The sequence below is a fragment of the Pagrus pagrus genome, assembly GCF_965226575.1.
Source record: "Pagrus pagrus genome assembly, chromosome: 9".
Classification (NCBI taxonomy): Eukaryota; Metazoa; Chordata; class Actinopteri; order Spariformes; family Sparidae; genus Pagrus; species Pagrus pagrus.
Genome location: NC_140193.1, coordinates 4,021,605 through 4,039,518, shown reverse-complemented (window position 1 = coordinate 4,039,518; position 17,914 = coordinate 4,021,605). Strand labels below are relative to the sequence as shown.

Below are 17,914 nucleotides of genomic sequence, written 5' to 3'. Positions count from 1 at the left end.
TTAGAAACAGCAAAATATTTATTCACCAGTCAAAACATAAACTTCAAAACATGAGGTCTGAAATCCACACGTTGATGCATGCACGCCAAGACTTCTATTACCTGACAAATGAGTTTCAAGACAACCTTTTAAGTGCTGAAACACATGGACGTGCTCTACATACTAGTCTGTATTTCTATAGTGAGTGGCGGGTTTGTTAGGTTGATAAAAACATACTGTCAGTGATGGGAAACATAATTCCTGTAATACCTCCTTCAAAATCAGACCCATAATGAGACCAAGAGAACAAAACAATAATATAATACAACAGTGTGTCTGAAAGATAACCAATGAATGAACAGGGGAAGCTTTATATTAGTCATTGAACATAAATATGCACGTGTTGGAGGAGAGCTTGCAGCTTTCATGCAAGATGATGGGTGTGTTTTTGGTACGTCTCTATCAGGGAGTGGGTCTTTTGCAGGAAGGAGGAAGAGTCTATCCGAACTTGTGTTCCCCCCCTCTGTACCAAGCAAGCGAAAAAAAAAAAAAAAGGGGTGGCAGTGGTTGTGGAGGGTTATCAGTTCTCGAGGAAAGCCACGTAGTCAGTGAGTCTGGCCAACTGCTGCTCATTTGGAACCAATGAGACGGGGGGAGGATCTGTTGAGAGAGTGAGAGCGAGGGGAGAAAGAAACAGAGGAGAAGTTGAGTCAGACGGGGATTCCTCGTTGTGCCAAGTGCTATCGATCTTCTTACATCTCCCCGGCTTCAGCTCGGTGGCCACAGCCCACGTGTCTCAGCTCAGAGAGACTCAGCAGGTCGCTGGTTTCAAGTGACCTCACCGCCTCCCCGCCTCCCCCCCCACCCCTGATCTGTTTAACAACACTACCTACAGAGTCTCCCCATGACACATGTGAGACATTCAGCCTGGAGATCATTGCAACACTTCACATTTTAACCCAACCAGAATGATTTCCTGTGTGAGATCAACTCTTTAACCAAAATTACCAGGCACTATTAAGTCTCTGCGGTGGTGTGGAAGAAGGGGGAAAAAAAAGCCGACACGTGAGGATTGTTGGTGAGTGGGTTAGCGTGTTGTGCAGGACATGTGTGCAGCAGATGCTCCAGCAGCAACGTCCGATGATTACAGAGAGGAGGTCGGACCGCGGCCTCCTTCAGCGCTACATTAATCTGTAGGTTTCTCTAATGAGATGGATCAATGCAGGACTCTCTGGGCTTGAGGACGTGATGATGTGATAAAAAAAAAACTGACGAAATAAGGGAGCACTGGAGAAGAGGAGGAACAGATGGAGGCAAGTTTTAGAATTATGGCGACTCGATAAGAGTGATTTAAGCAAATCAAAACGTTCAAGAGATTCTAGGAAAAACAAAAATGTCATCCATCTTTCATCGAGATTAAAATCACTCTTAAATCCCTGCTCTCAACATTTTTATGTGTGTCATATATCTAGGAGGAAGAGTATGAGGACAGTGGGTGCAGAGTTGCTCATGAAGAGAAACAGAATGAGCGGGTTGATGATAGGTCCAAATTTCAAAGAGCAACACTGCCACCTACCTGGCTTTTTGGGCATCACCATCCTGGTAGCAGGGTCGGCCTGCCAGCCCTGGCTCACCACACCTTTGGGCAAAGAAGGTGGGAAAGGAGAAGAAAATACCCTCGTCAGCAAAGATTTTAAAAAGTTATGTAATAAAAATTAACCTCATTACACCCCTTTGGAAATACGGCAATACTACAGCTGTTATTTTACTAGAAATTCATTCCCTGGTTGAGGTTGTGTCACATTCAGTCTCACCTTTTACTGCCTCTTCCACAGTGTATCCCACAAAGGCAGCGAAGTCTTCTGCTCCGATGGAAGTGTACGCCTGGGCCACGAGGCTGTACGCCCTTTGTCGTGTGCTCTCTGTAAAGGACACATAAACAGTGATATTGATATCAGATAGGTACATGTGGAGCACATACAGCACATGCTACAGCTGTGGTCTGCTTCTATTTAAAGTGCGTACAGTACACGGCAGCAGCAGCTCAGTTTAACAAGGAATTGAAGAGTTAAGTTTCTTGTAAACAAAGCTGCCAATTAGTGACAGCGCTGGAGGTTGTAAACAGTGAATGACAGTTAATCAACAGTGACAGGGGCTGTTTTACTCCGCCATGATTCTTAAAGGTCACAGGTGATTTGGGAAAATGTCAAATAAAAGCTTGAGGTCGGCATCTTAAAGGAAAACTCAGTCCACAAAACATTTCTGGAGCTTCACAACATAACAAGGTTGTTGCATTCTCAACAATTCATCATCAGCACTCCATTTTATAAGATAGGTTGTTGTTTTTTTTCTGTAAATGTAGCACAAAGGACTCAACTGAAGTATTATCTGGGGACTTGTTCTACAACATTAAAATAAACCCCATGAAATGGCTCCATCCAGCTCGTCCAAGTCTCCGGAAGACCCAAGATCCCAAATTGATTTGAAGAGACTTTATTAACATCCTCACATCCTCCTCAGCAGTTACAGTTGAGCTTCGGCTTGAAAAAGTGTGCAAACAATGTCCTTTCAAATCAATCTGGGATCTCAGGTCTTCCAGAGACTTGGACTAACCAGGACCAGCCACGAGGAGAGGAAATGGGGAGATAATGACTGTATTTTTCATTATTGGATGAACTTTTCTTTAAGGTTGGTAACTCTGTGTCTTTGAGTTTATGAAGTCACTCCCTAAGAAAAGCACACGATCACGAGCAACTTAACATCTCACAGAAGTTGGTTTTGGGATTTAAATAAAATGAAGCTACTGTGAATTAACATCTGGTTTGTCTGCCTGTTAGCATCTGGATGTGTTCTGAATCAAATGGTGCATTTTGTTAAAAACTTCTTGATTTGATTGTGATTGTTTCTCCATAATTAATAATAGATCTTGTTTAATGAATCATGGACGCTGTGCGACGCTTACACAACAAACCACTCAGGTCTTTATCAGCGGGCACCGACTGAGCCTATTTATCGTGGCTGACCTGACATGGTGCCGCAGTCTGTGGAGATAACTTTAGTGACAGGGCCTTCACTACAGCATGGATCCACGTACACCGGCACGTATCTGCCGCTGCTCCTGTGGCTATCACGTAAAAGCCTCGGGGGTTGTGGCCTTTCGTGTTTTATAGCCTAGCAACGGTTCATGTGTACCAACAGTCGGCCCCCGGTCTGTTGCGGCGGTAACAATAACAAGTGGGATGAGAAAAGACAGCTGTGAGGGGAAGGCCGGAGATTTGTCAAGAGCACTTTCCCATTCGGCCGTCCAAGGAGCTTCCTGTTCTCCCTGTTATTGTACTCGTCTCAAAGGAGGAAAAAAGGACCAGAAATATTAACCTGGAAACTAAATCAAGCTGTGTTTATGTATGAATTGTGTTTGAAGGTACTTAACTTTTATTTTGGTCTGGTTTTAATCAAAGTTATGATTGTAGAGTAATTAAGTTGTTCTTTAAGCGCTGTGATGATTAAAGCAGACTTCTTTAATGGCGTCGTTACAGAGAAATGTGGATGAAATACAATTGTTTTGTCATTGCGGTGTCACGCCGCTGATACATAACTAGAGAGGTTGTTTTCCCTCTCTAGTCAGTAGAAAAGTCCCATCTGTTAAACGCGAAGCATTAATCACACTTCATAAAACTGCTTCTTGAGTTGGAACAACTTCTCTGCACCTGGACTGGCTTCACATTAGAAACGAAATGAGGTCTCTGAGCAAATGTTCCCAACACAGACAAGCAGGTCACCTCAAGGGGCTTTTTGTAACCCGCCCCCCCCCACCAGGCAGTCGGGTATTTTTACCACTGGCCTCTTGACCGTTTGGAGATGACTCGTGTGGCAACTGGACCGGCCTTTCTTAGTTTGCCCTTCTGACACCGTGCAGTTGGGTTGGAGCTGCTGAGCAAGACATCCATGAGTGGGAGGACGGGAGTTTTTATGGAGGAGAAACAGGACCTGGCCTGTCCTTTCCTGACGGTCTATTCCAGGGCTGCTATCATCTCTCACCCTCTCACCTCTTAAAAATAGCCCCCACTTTTCACCGGCAAAGGCAAAGCAGACAGGACATGGCAAGGGCTTTTATTTTTAAGTACAGTCTATTGCCAAGTAAGAGCAGCAACAGACTGGGGAACATTTTTTATGGAAACCCTCCAAAGAAACTCCATACGACCAAGATAACATCAGATCTTCATATGTTTTCTTTCTTTGTTTAGCAATAAAGCAAATGGATGTTTAACTTCATGCAGCTTTATTCCACGTTCCAATAAAGACAGACTTGGTGATTACAGGTAGATCAGCTGATCGCCAATTCAACAAAACCTTAGACAATGTGAGAAAAAACATTTCTATAAGCTACATTTGAGGAAAATGACATGTAATCAACCCTCAGACATTCTGTATTTACATTTATCTAAACCCATTTTCCATTCAAATGGCTTACAAGTACAAAAGTATAAAAACAAGTTACGAAAAAGTACGAATACGACATTGAATTTAAATATTGCACTGAAAGTAAGGGCAAGCCATTTCAGCCCACAACCACCGTAACCTTACATTTCTTTCAACATCAGTCCCCGCCATGAACACTTGTGTCAAAAACCTTCAAAAGCACACATTAGATAAATTCCTACAAGTCCGTAACCACTTTTCATTATTCCTCCTCCTCCTCCTCCTCCTCCTCCTCTTCCTCCTCCTCCCCTTCTGCATCCTCAAACTCATCATCATCGACCGCTCCAAAGTCCATTTTTGACAGGACCGTTTCAACGTGCTCTGTTGACAGAGTGAAGTGGTCCATCTTCTCGAAGCCGGGCTCTGGCCTCTCTTCCCCCAGTGAGCCTTTAGCTGCATCTTTGGTCTGCGTGATAAGGCCCTTGGAGGCTAACAGGAACTCAGCGGCGCCGCCCTGCTCCAACGCCCTCACAGCCGTGTCTGTGAGCTCTGTACTCGTCTGCAGTCGTTCACCGTAACGCTGGGCCAGCGCCCGCAGAGCTGCCACCTTTTCATCTTGCTCTTTACCGACCTGCTCCAGCAGAATGGTCTTGCGCTCCTCCAGGACGGCATATAACAGGTCAAAGCGTTCAGCTAGCCCTTGTTTAGCACGTTGAGCGTTGTCCTGCACGGCACGGCAGGCATCCTCCATCTGGTTGAGCAGGGCCTGCAGGCGACCATTGCTAGCCACCAGGGTATCAATAGCATTACTCAGTTCACCTTTCTGAGCCTGGTAAACACTTTCTAAAGGTGCCACCTCACAGTCCTTATGCTGGCCAAACACTTTGCACATAGAGCAGGTGGGTACCTGGCAGGTCACACAGTAGATGTTGATTTTCTCATCCTCGTGTTCTTGGCACATGGGTTCTTTGCATTCTTTAGGCTTCAGGGTGGTTTCTGGGCTTCCACTGCCGCTGCCTTCCTGCTGCTGCTTGTAGATGTCGATGATATTTTCTACCAGCAGGTTTCGCTGGAGCCCATGCACACCATGGCGGTCGAGCACGACCTCAAACCGGCAGGTAGGACAGCGAAAGACGCCACCAGAGAAGCGGTATGGGTTGCGCGAGTCGTAGAGGTCACTGGCACAGCTACGGCACAGGTTGTGCTGGCAGGGCAGGATGACCACAGGTTTGGTGAACATTTCCAGGCAGATGGGGCAGCTCAGCTGCTTCTCCAGGCTATCCATGGGGCTCGGGGGCCGAACTATAGATCCTGTCCTCTGGACGTCCATAATGCAAAAGTATTTGTCTACTATTAGACCAGTAAATGTCCTAATATTTCACAAAAGAAAACTAAAAGCTGGTTTCTAAAAGGCCTGAACCTTAACTTATCCTCAGTGTGTGCGGTTGCTGGTGAAATGCTGATATCTATTCTGGTTGAGAGCAGCTCTGTCCTTTATACCAGCCCCTCACAGCTGGTGACACCCGATCCTTCCCACCGACCAGAGCGCACATTCCTGCCTGCTTGGTGCCTTGGGATCTTTTCAAAGAAATGGCCCCCACCTACCCAGTGCTGCATGTGTCACATGTCCCAGTGGGCACTGTTTACCCTCTTGCAGTGATAGAAAGGTGGGCAGAGCAGAGACAACCAGGGTCCATGTGACTGTCTCAGAGGAGACGGAGCTCCGTCTCATTGGTAAACAAGTCAGTGTCAACATCCTCGTGTGCTGTTTTGACTGTTATCTCCTGTGATTTGTGGCCATTTACCTAGAAAGCTATTTTGTTGACTACAGAAAACTTCAATCAATGATATTAATCAACAGAAAATTTACAGTTTTGATGATTTATTACGTCTTTATTGAACGATCCCATAGAATTTAAGTCATTCTTTTTTTTAGGAAAAACTACCAAACGCTCTTTGTTTCTCAATTCTGAACATTTTCTTGCTTTTCTTTGTTCATTTATAAATGTACGTTGGGTCTTTCTGACATTTTAAGATAATCACTTGGGCTCTAATCATTTGTAATGTGTATCTGTTGTTATTTCTCTCATCTTACAGCCTGATGCTTATTGTAAGTTCATGGCCAGTAAGCAGCTGGGACTTGCTGGGCGTTTGTGATACGACTTTTTTTATATATTGCAAAATGTTATTTTAGCACAAATAACGTAAATACCAAACTCAACATTAATAAGAACTTAATTATATAAACAATCTTTATGTGGGAAGTTTTGCTGCCTAAACTGCCTTTAAAACACTTTTTGAAAGAGAAATGTTTCCATTCAGATTGAAGCACACTGGATCTTTCCACACAGTCCATGAAGAAATGGTCACGCTCAAGCGTCTCATGACATAACTGTACGTCAGCACCCACGGCAGATAAACACCAAGTAAACATGAGGTAGAAGCTATTCTTAAACCGTTACACAAGTGAACCAGCACATGATTCTGATGTCCAACGATTGTGAGCATTAGGGAAATAGTTTCACACCGGGACGTTTGATGTAAAAGGTGACGTGTGAAATCAAGTCACAACACAAACATTCAAATATTAAGCTACAAGATTATCAGTGTGTCTGAGTATGTAAACTGATGTCTCAGTCAAAGTGTTGTGTTGTATCATGACACCTGCATGTGACAGTGTTGGGAATGAAAAGGTCTTAAACACAGTTAAATTCAGCACCTTAATTTTCCAACATGTTATTCCCCCCGTGGCTGCTGAGTTGCATCATAGCTATAACCGTGTTCAGCTGGTGCCCCCTGCTGATTCTGACTCCACATCATGCAGACGAAATGTAAATATTTAAATCCCTGCAGGACATTTTGCAACAGTTTGCCTGAAGCCAAATGTGCAAGGCGTGTAAATATTATCTAGAAGTGTTTTCATAATCTATGTAAAGTAATCAGAGTGAAATGTGGGATTAGACGTGACTGTTGTTGTTGTTACCTCGAAGGGCCTCCATGACCGGAAGGATATTCTCTGACCACTGGAAAGCTGCGATGGCCGTGTAGATCCCTGGAAAGTCTCGCTGCCAAATGCGCTGGCCGACAGCCCAAATAGCTGTTAATTCAGGGTTCGCCTGAACACAAGAAGTGGAGAAGCATCTCAAAAACTTTCAGCACGCTACACTTGATGAGGCGGTGGTTTCAATGCTACTATAAAGAGCAGTCACACCCAAATACTTAAGATACTGAACACAGTGTTTACATTTTTTAACTGTACTGTGCGTTTTAAAACACCAAATCATTTAATGTTTACGTAGATGAGGCTTTTTCTCATCTGACAAGGAGTTATGATCTGATTATTATTAATCATTAATCCAGATCTGAGGGTGTTTAGGGACAAAGAGGAGTGAAGTCTTTATCCAGGCCTCTATTTATAAAGTGTCAATCTGTTATGGATTTAAGGGTTCGACTGGAGCCACAAACCACCAGGAAACAAGAGTCGCAATCAATCGTTCAGTTAATTTATCCAGAGAACGATGTGAACGTTGATTGCCATGTTGATGAAGGTCATGGTTATTCTACGTGCTAAACCATCTGCAACTGGACTTTCAGTTTCTTGAAACGTTTCACATTTCATCCAAGGTTTTGTATCGAGATACTGTTATTATACAGTTAAAGTATAAAGTAAAAAAGACAGTATTAAGTTCAGAGGAAGCTTTAATCATTTGTAACACCAGATATTTGGACTCTGAGGACAGAGGAGCTTGACTTATTTTGACAAAAAGACATTTAAGAGCTCAAAAATCAAATCTAAAGATCATTTAATGACATTCGAGGCCTAATATTTATAGAATATAAGACAATTTAAGGACCTGGGGCTTTAAATCATGTTAAGTATTTGCACATGAATATTTTGATTAGCCAAACATGTTCTTCATCATAATATTGTTGAAGGTGAAGGAGGTGAAGGTTTTTGGAGTCAGAGAGGAGGACGTCCTCGTCCTGGCGTCTATTTATAAAGTGGGCGGTTCCACCACAAGTAAACTGAGCCGCCTCTTTGTGTCTCCTTGTAGGAATAAGGGGGAAAGAAACTTTCAGTTTCTTACACTTTTATTATTATGAATATTATTATTATATTTCTTATTGTACACTTGAAAGCCATGCTGCAAAATATATTGTAGAAAACTCCAAATATGTGTTTTATATGTAAGTTGTTGCAAATGTTCTGCAGCCCGACTTCAGACTCATCAGACTTATATTATTTACTGAGATATATCAATTACATCAGTTTAGAAAAAGGACGAGGCTTCACATTGTAATTACCAACTTGGAATTAGGCAAAAAAAATAGCAAGCATTGGTCGGACATGACATTTATTACACTGAAATAGTTTTACTGGGACTACGTTACATGTGCTTGGACATGCTTACCGATTTTATTGCTTGGGGGGTCCGTTTCCAGAGATACCTGGCATTATTCCTGTTGGATCCACATTAACAAGTTAGACAAGACAGATAATGAAGTTAAGCAATAGATCGCAGGGTTAGCAGTGATATAACTGAACAGACTTCAGGTGCCACACACGTATTCATTACCAAACCAAGTGTATTATTTGTAAAGCCATCCATTTCAGTCAGCTATTGTGGGAACACGCCCACTCAAGGTATTACTATTTCTAGCAACTGAAGGAGGTCATGTCATTTCACTTCAGAGGAGGCAAATGGATTATGGCTTTGAGGGACATTTGAATTATGATGAATTATGAAGAATTATGATGAACTATGAAGCCTGACTGTATGTTTAAGCTGCAACACCTACAAGAGGTGACTTTTAGAGCTATAACTGGTAATCAAGGTTTAACTTCAGTATATCGTCTGTGTTTGGCTGTTGTTGTGCATGTGTGCGATAGAATAGAAATCCTTTATCATGATTGTACAGAATACAACGAAGATACGAGCGCTACTCCTGATCAGTGCAGTACAGGAAGACCAAAAAACAGCCACAGTAAACAAACATCTAGTGAACATCTACAGCCAGATAATGGGAATATGTGAAGTGGTTGCAGTAGTTGAATGTACTTATGTGATGCACAGCAATGAATGTAAGATTGTAGGAAACAAGGATCGCACAGATTAGAGGCTAATAAACAGTGGATTAAATGTAATATTGCATGGAAATATGAATTAATTGCACAGGGGACTATGATGTCTTCACAGAAAACTGCCTCCCAACTGTTTGTTTTGAAGGATAGCAGCAGGATATTTTGCAAAATGTGATACCCATAAAACAAGTCTATGCCCCCAAAATAACACAAAAAGCTGTGAGCCACTGCAGACAGACACAGACTTCACTTACATGTCATTATGAAGTAAATAAAGGGACAGCAGCTGAGCGTAGACTTGAGGTGTTGCAATGCCCCCTGGAGCCTGTTAAAAACACATGCAGGTGTGACATTAAAGTTTAAAGCTAAAAACAAGAAGAAACACAAGCTATCGTTGCTCCTCTAAACAATCCATGTTGCATATCTGAAAGATTATTCGCTAATGAATGGGAGCTTGTCCTGATTTCGCCTGCCAGTTAGCTAGTGTTATTATTTTCTTTAGCTTCTGCTAACGTAATAGCAATAATCCCTACAATACCACTAACGTATATATGTACAGGTTAACAGTCAGTCCTAAGGTAAACTGACAGACAGTAAGACTAGCTGTAGCTTTTACGACTCAAGATAAAACAACACAGAGGTGTTAGCTGTAGCTGTGTTTACCAACAGAGCGATCAGCTCTTAGCTAACTAGCTACTATCTGCTAATAGCTGCGGTAACAGCACATAGATGCCGCAATAAAGACAATTCTTGGCTCATTTACGAGCTAACTCCTAATAACTTATTCTAACAGTGCTCAGAAGTTAAACTAGCGTCAGAGGAGAAAAGACAGGCTAGCTTCTGAGCCACAATGTTAGCCTGAACTGGTCATGAGCTAGCTAAATGTTAGCTAACTGTCTGAAACACTAATGTTTCTACCCGTCCCTTCTGAGACAGACAGCCCGGGAGACAGTAATCATTGTCGGCTGAATGATACGGAGCGATTCAACGCTTACCTCGAGCTCTTGAGCTTCACACTGCTCTAACAGTTTATCATAGTTTTCCTCCATAATCACAGCAGTAGGCATGATGATGCCTAGCTGTTGCACCGGAAACTTCTTCTTCTGTGTAATAGCAGCAGATGAGCAGCGCGTCGGAGGAGGTGCTGCCCCCAAGCGGACGAAGCACAAACGACAGATGTCACCTCTAACCACCACTGTACAATATTTTAATTAAAAACAGTAAAGGAATAAATTAATGTAGCTGATTGGATTATAAATAAGATTAAACAGACATTGATTAACACCAAATAAAAGAAACTAAACAAAACACTAAAAACTGAAGAAAGAAAAACAGGAAACAGGAAAATTGAATTTCTTCTGGATAAAGTTAAAAGAATAAAATCTACATTAACATACATAGTAAATGTAATTTGTTGTCATTATCACGCTCATGTAATGTCTAAATGTATTAACTAAATAATGCCTGATATGAAAACATTGGAATATTTCTGACCATTGACTCGCTTGCAAGTCATTTTATTTTCTTACAGATACTCCCACTCTATACTTGATTCAGTTATGTTACTAAGAGAAAGTTCAAACCCCAAATATACCCAGTAAATATAAAGAAGTATTGCAACAAGTTATATGTCTGGACCTGAAGTGATTTTAGCTCGAGGAGCTGTCAAAGATACTTTACTAAACTCTGTTAATGTGTTGGCATACACACATGTGATGCTCCAAAAAAGTAAGGAGTGAGTAAAGAAGTCTGTTAATCTTCGAGGCGAGTTATACTGTTTGAGGATTTATAACCCAGGGATTGAAAAAAAAATGTCATTAACAGTTAAACCTCGCCAAAATGTTCAAGTGTAGAAAAACCCAGAAGTTTCTACAAGTTATTCTTGGTTGAGTTCAGCCTGTTGTCAGTTTCCCAACCTGAATCCTGAAGCGTGTTGTGTTTTATGCACTATGTTGCTTTTAAGTGTGTTATATGATGTACAGTCCTGCCCTCCTGCTTCAGTGTGTCTTATGTGTCTATTGTAACTTTTATTACCTGCCCAGGAACTGTAGATGAAAATGAGACAGGATGGTAAAACTGCCACTTTTACAGAGATGTTCAAACAATATAAATAAATAAGTTTAGATTTATCTTTGATTTATTTCTCCGTGGGGGGTTTTAGGGAAAGTCTCCTCCTGGTTTGATAAAATAAATGATGAATCCATTCTGCTCTTTGTGACTCCTCACAGCTGAGAAACACTTTCTCCTTAAACTCACACTGATCCTCAGCTGCTGCTGCTGCCGTCGCTGGACTCTTCTGTTTTAATAGGGTTTGATCTCCGTTTTCTTTTTATGTCGTTGACGACATAAATGCTCTTTTCTCAGCCATTTCCAAAAACGTCGTGGCTCCACCGGCAGAGCTGTAATGTGCTGCCACTATTTTGACGTTTCTCCATGGCAACGTTTTAGTTGCCATGGAGAAAACATCTGCAACCTCTGCTCATCTGTTCCTCAGCTTTAGGTCCTCACCCGCATTAAAGGTGAGATTCCTCTACATGTCTTTCAGTTTAATGTTTTATTTAAGTATTCGTTTGTATTATTGCATATTAATTTTCTTCCTGCTCCACACATGAGTGCCTGTACTTTGTTTTTCTTCAAGAGCGCCTGTGTTTTTCTTGAGTTTGATGATATAAAGACGTCCTTGAACACACCACCGCTCTCTTTTTCATAAGTTTCGATTTGCTTTTCAAAATTTTGTAGTTCTTCAAATGTTTCTTTCTCCACCTGCTGTTTGAAACGTCTTTGAAAATCACATTTACTTCATGATGCTTCAGTTTTATAGATGTGTGCCTCCTGTCTCCTCCTGGTTACACATTAAAACATATTCAGTCATTATAAAGTGTTGACGGGCAACATCAGAAAACATGTTGCAGGAAGTATTGTATACTAAAATACAAATTTAAGGAATCTGTTATTAATGATTTTAATCATATTAAAGAAATATTGTTCATGTCACCACAGCGAGTGTTTTATATATATATATATAAAATAATCTCTGCTTCTAAAACTACATTTTATGAGCTGCTGAAAAATTCAAGAATTCAAAAGTGCTTTCAGTCAGAGTGACACAGTTATTTCACCGCGTGAAAAGTGTATTTAATGTGTCTCAGAGAATCAGAGCTCCAACACAACAACTTCCAAAACTGTGTGCTTTTAGGCACGGCGGTTCAGTCTGTGCTCCTGCTGTGAAAAAGCAACATGCAGCCTGAAGAGCTCTCAAACCATTTCTGTACTTCAAAAGGCGTCAATCCACCTGAAGAGAATTACTGCTGGAACCTGCCTCGCTTTGTCAGCGACAGAAAGAAGGAAATACTGTCAGAAAAACCTTCTTTAAACACTCGAACATTCAATCCCAGGGCTCCAGGTTGGGTTGCAAAAATGACGTTTAATTAAATATAATCCACGTGATCAGTCGTGACTTTAAAATGTGCATTAACCCTGACACCACTGTGAATGGAGCTGCAGGAGGGAAGCACATATTTCTGCAATGACTCGAGTCACCACTTGCGAGCAGCATCGCTCAGTTTTGCAGCTCCTCGACCTCCCGGTGTTTCAGACCATCGATTGTTTCACACTGTAAACCAAAAATAGCATCAAAGAGTTTAGAGAGAGGAGAAAATATCTCTGATTTTCCCTGCAACTTTATGAACCATCCAGTCCTACGTTATCTTATCTCACTATCTTTTAATCACAGGCTACGAGATGATGCTCTGGTCACAATCTCAGTTAATTAAAGTGTGTTGAGAGCAGAATCCCTGTTGTGATGTCGTCTAATGTCGAGGATCAGAGGGATGCAAAGCAGAAACAGTTTTAAAAATCCTGAAACAGAATCCTTCAGACACACCAACGAATCAAACATTAATGCAAGAACACATCGGTGGATTTCACGACTGTACAGTCGTCGTGACCGGCCTACAATGGAGGAATGATCACCATTTTATAAACAGACAAATCCTTGGATTTTCCTCCTAAAGCCTCCGTTCCTTTCAACCTGCCTGTAAGGTGGTGATACGGGTGACAGAATGAAGTCAGCTGTACATCTAAATAACAAACACACATCTCTAACACACAGATTTGTATTTACACAGCCTCTCTGCTGCAGATGTATCTGGGTATTTATCTTTGTGAAGCAGCCTCTCCGTCTGCAGCATCAATGGATTTCATAACGAGTCATTCTTTATAGAAATTGCTCCCCCTCCAGTGTTTCCCCACGGGGAGCTCTCAGCTTAAAGCTCGCTCGCAGTTCCCTCTGTACACATGAACATGTCTGCTGTGTGTTTTCAGAGAGGGAGAATGAGTTCATTACAACAGCCGAAGCAAATGTTGACAGCAGCTCGCACAAACACATTTTTAGGGAGTGTTAAAGGAAAATGCAGCCTAATATAAGAAGAGAAGATGTAGTAATTAATGATATGGAGCTGTGATGCGTCTCTTTCTATATATAGCTGAGGAAGTTTTTCTCTGATCTCTGAATATGTAAGCAGAGTTTGCTGCAGAGGTGTCAAACTCAATTTGATCAGCGTTATGGTTTCCCCTCAACGGGCTGGTTGTGAATGTAAGATATCATGAAGATGCAGCTACTGGTGTTCATATTACATAATTAATGAGCTCGCTGACTTGGTCTTTCCTGACACGCTGACTCCGCTAACAGCCCGTTTCTGGTTAAACTTCTTCACATATCTTCAGCAAACACTGCATCTTCTGAAAAACACTTTGAAGATCGGACGGTTTCTTCGAACACAACAGAGCTGGGTTTCACTGCTGCTTCAGGTTTTCCGCTGTAACTTTTGTGTTGACGTCGCACGTTGGCTTTTACTTCTCAGGCTTTCTTGTTGCTTCTCTTGGTGGCTAAGGTTAGCATGGCTCTGCGTTTGGTGTCAAAGCCTCGTGACAAAGAAGACGTACCGGCTCGACTCCATGAAGCACAAACGTGTATTTGTGTTCCCAAATAAAAACACTGACGGGAACGTTTTACTGCACAATGAGAACTTTTACTCTTCATACTTTAAACTCGTCAGATACTGGTGCATTGGGGATGGCAGCCTGCAATCCCAATGCATCAGTATCTTATGAATCTTATGATTTGGGAATGAGAGTCAAGAATCACTTTTCTTACAAATAAAACCTTTAAAAACATGTTTACTGAAATAGGGTTTTGAATGTAGGACTTGTGGTGTTATTACTTTAACAATCTGAACATTTAGGATGTGGTTTTAATGAATAAAGAACAGCAGCTCATTTCTGCTTCCACTCATTTTTCTTGGCCCGACCCGATTCATTAGACATGAGCAGAATATCGCTCCTAAATTGAGACAGAACACGATGAAGACACTTTTCCAGATAATCCATCCGTCATCACTTGAACCAGACATAACCTAACCCCCCTTTTCACCGCATAGTGTAACGTCATAATTGACTTTGTGACCAGATACCAGGCGAGGCTCCGGTTTGGAAGCTGTGTTAACAAATATTATTGATTCATCCGATTGGTTCACTTCTGCTCTCTTTAAATCATCCGGCTCTAACGTGGCCACAGCTGTTATAAATCACACCCTGACTGCCGGTCCCAGCTGAGAACAAACCTGCTCTCGTGTTTTAAACAAAGCGAGTCATTTGCTTGTGTTAAAATGAGGTCAAACGCTGCGTTTGTCACTTTACATCCGCCGCTGAGGTCATCTCAATCTAACACGTATTACTGTAGCCGGCGCTCCCTGTAGATGGTTTAAGGCTTCCCCACCTTTTCAGTGTTAAAGATGTTTTCTGCCTGGTGGGTGAACGGATGGAGGAGAGGACGAGGAGGGAGGTTAAACAAAAAACAGGCAGATACACTAAACTTATTTTTTATTCATAAGAAGATGTGAGGAAGATGTTTTGTTCTTTCTTTTGTTTGCATGCATTGAAAGTGATATCAGGGCCTGAGGCTGAGTTCAGTTCTTACATCTCAAGTTTATATCTCAACGTGTATATAATTTAGATTCTAACAAGAACAAGAGTGTTTTATTGAATAGTTTTCCTTTGAATTAATAAAAGTATTCTCTCTATTTCCCGGGGCTGTCGCCTACACCTGTCAGAAAACTAAATATATCCATACCTCAGAGAAAAATAGGATACTGCCGGAGGGATTTCTGCTTTGCTCTAGTGGGGTTACTTCTCCCCTTGCTGCCGTGATGTAGAAGTGAACTCCAGGGTGTCTCAGTACATCGTGGGGCCCTTGCCTGTTGCCCCCATACAGCGAAAGTGCCCTCTCGGATGCCCAGATGGTAGATAAAACATAATAAAGTGCCCTGTAGGGTGCCCTTCCACTGGAGTCTGTCTCATCTGTAAACACATCAGAAACCATCTTTGGGGAAAATTAATTTGACTGTTTTTAGTTTGGGCCTGTACTGCAGCCGGCCACCAGGGGGCGATCCAGATGTTTCGTCCATCTTTATATCGCTGGGTGGAGAAAAGTGAAACTGCTGTTCAGCCTGGTGTTAAGTTACTCTCTAGGAAAGCTTCAAATGGTAACTCAGCCAATTTTAACCATTATAGTTGCATTGTGGAAAATGTAGGCGACAGTTGTCGAAAAGGAAGAAGAATACCTTGAATAAAAATGATGATATTTCTGGATCTGCTGTGTTGATTCTGATCATTTCTTTATAAATTGTCCATAATGAGTCCAATAGTGTTATAGGAGTTCAATGTTAGACCAGTGGACTGCTTTAAAACCTGGTGCCTACATTACCCACAATGCAACTTGGAATGGAAGCAGTTTATCAGATCACATGCAGCTTCCTCCGGATCAACAAGACTTTGTGATACTGTTTTCACACATCCATTAATACTCCTGAAGAGCTGTAAACACACTTTAATGTGTACAAATGGTGGAGTTGCCCTTTAAGCTGGTAAAGATTTTTGTTTCTGCTTAATCCTCGCTGCCCGGCAACTGGTGTGTTTCCCAGGGTTTTGCCACGAATGAGATCCAAAACGAAGCTCGCCTCGGCTAAATCTTGTTTCATTCTGGCTCAACCCCCGAACTCCTTTGATCCTCCAGTTTGTTGTGTTCTCCCGCCAAGATACGGCGCCGTTCATCACCGTTCAAGTTCCCTCTAAGAGGTGAAAATCACAGATGGTAGGCGGGCGCATGTCAACATCTTTGTGATATTCCCATAAGGGATGGAAAGCTGCAGTATTTATGATCGTACTGTGTGTGTGTGTGTGTGTGTGTGTGTGTGTGGTGAATGATGTGTGCCAGTGCAGAGAAATGAAACATGTTTCGAAGTGAGTATAATTGCCCCTTGAACTGCTCCTTGACTCGCTCCAGTTATTTAATGCATGCGTTTAGACAAACACACCTACAAACAATGAAAACATCTGAATAATTCACACATCAGCAGCTTCACACTTCAATATTCTCAGTTATATTCCCTCAGTCGTCGACACTCTTCTGTCGTCTGTGATTGTGTGATCTCTAGTGGAGCTGATGTTTGTGTAGCTTCACATTTGCCGTCACTTTGTCCAACACAGACAGAAGAAGTGAAGTGTGTAGTGGAGGCTGTAGAGACAAGGGAGAGCTGTGAGTGTAAAAATCTCACAAGTCAAAAGTATACATTTTCCATTATTCTATATTTTCCAGAGGTGGAAAAAGTCCACACGTCGTTTCCTCCAGCAGAAGTTCAGATACTTGTGTAAAAAACAGACTCCTGAATGCACCACAAAGATAGTTGATTGTTGAGTCTCATTCCCAGGACGTCACATTTTGGGTTCGTAACTCATTTTTGGTTTAAATATTTTCATAATAATCATTGAAAATTGAAAAATATCACCAGACATATCTCGCAGGCTTGAAGGGGGAAACTGTAACTGGCCATGTTGTACACAGCAGCTGAGTTAAGGATGATGAAACTCCACTGTGGGGAGATGATGCAGCTACAAAGCACAGTGAGCCTGCAGCTCAGCACCCTGCTGTGCTTGTTGCATCGGCCCAGCCTCGTTCGCATTGTTTTATCCAATTTCTCCAATTTTCTCTTTGCTTCTAATTATAACAGAATCAGCGGGACAACAGAACGGATGCTTTCTGTATGGAGGCGTAAATGACGTGTAATAGCCGAAGTGAAGCACGTGGAGAGAAAACAACACACGCACTTGTTGACGTTATCATTCTGCTGCTTATACAAGTGCAAACATTCAGAGATTACATGATTACAGATACAGATACATTCAGTTAAAATGGGGATTACATTTTAAAATAAAGAATGATATACTCGTCTTACAGAAAACACACTTATGTATTGATAAAAGTCAAATTATTGTAATAAAAAAGTATCAGAAAGTATCCAGTTACATTACTTTAAAGGAGACCTATCAAGCTTTTGTTGTTTCCTTCAGTGTGTTGTGTTTGTTCTTGTGTATGTT

The 17,914-nt window shown here is 41.8% G+C and overlaps 2 protein-coding genes across 2 annotated transcripts; both read right to left on the bottom strand.

The window, feature by feature from the left end:
* Nucleotides 1–10,592, bottom strand: cops8 (COP9 signalosome subunit 8). The gene is made up of 7 exons (XM_084362712.1): nucleotides 10,477–10,592; nucleotides 9,736–9,806; nucleotides 8,811–8,859; nucleotides 7,382–7,514; nucleotides 1,794–1,901; nucleotides 1,556–1,618; nucleotides 1–639 (listed from the first exon to the last, which is right to left on the bottom strand). Exons 1-7 carry the CDS (start codon nucleotides 10,546–10,548, stop codon nucleotides 560–562), a joined length of 576 nt encoding a protein of 191 aa, XP_084218838.1. The 5' UTR covers nucleotides 10,549–10,592; the 3' UTR covers nucleotides 1–559.
* Nucleotides 4,238–5,897, bottom strand: trim63b (tripartite motif containing 63b). The gene has a single exon (XM_084362781.1). The coding sequence runs from the start codon at nucleotides 5,726–5,728 to the stop codon at nucleotides 4,661–4,663; it is 1,068 nt and encodes a 355-aa protein (XP_084218907.1). The 5' UTR covers nucleotides 5,729–5,897; the 3' UTR covers nucleotides 4,238–4,660.
* Nucleotides 10,593–17,914: the final 7,322 nt, after the last annotated feature.

Coding starts and splice junctions, on each gene's coding strand:
- trim63b (XM_084362781.1), bottom strand. CDS start 5,728: ATGGACGTCCAGAGGACAGGATCTATAGTTCGGCCCCCGAGCCCCATG.
- cops8 (XM_084362712.1), bottom strand. CDS start 10,548: ATGCCTACTGCTGTGATTATGGAGGAAAACTATGATAAACTGTTAGAG. Junction 1,902..7,381: donor GGTCATGGAGGCCCTTCGAG/GTAACAACAACA, acceptor TGTCCTTTACAG/AGAGCACACGACAAAGGGCG. Junction 640..1,555: donor GGTGATGCCCAAAAAGCCAG/GTAGGTGGCAGT, acceptor CTCTCTCAACAG/ATCCTCCCCCCGTCTCATTG.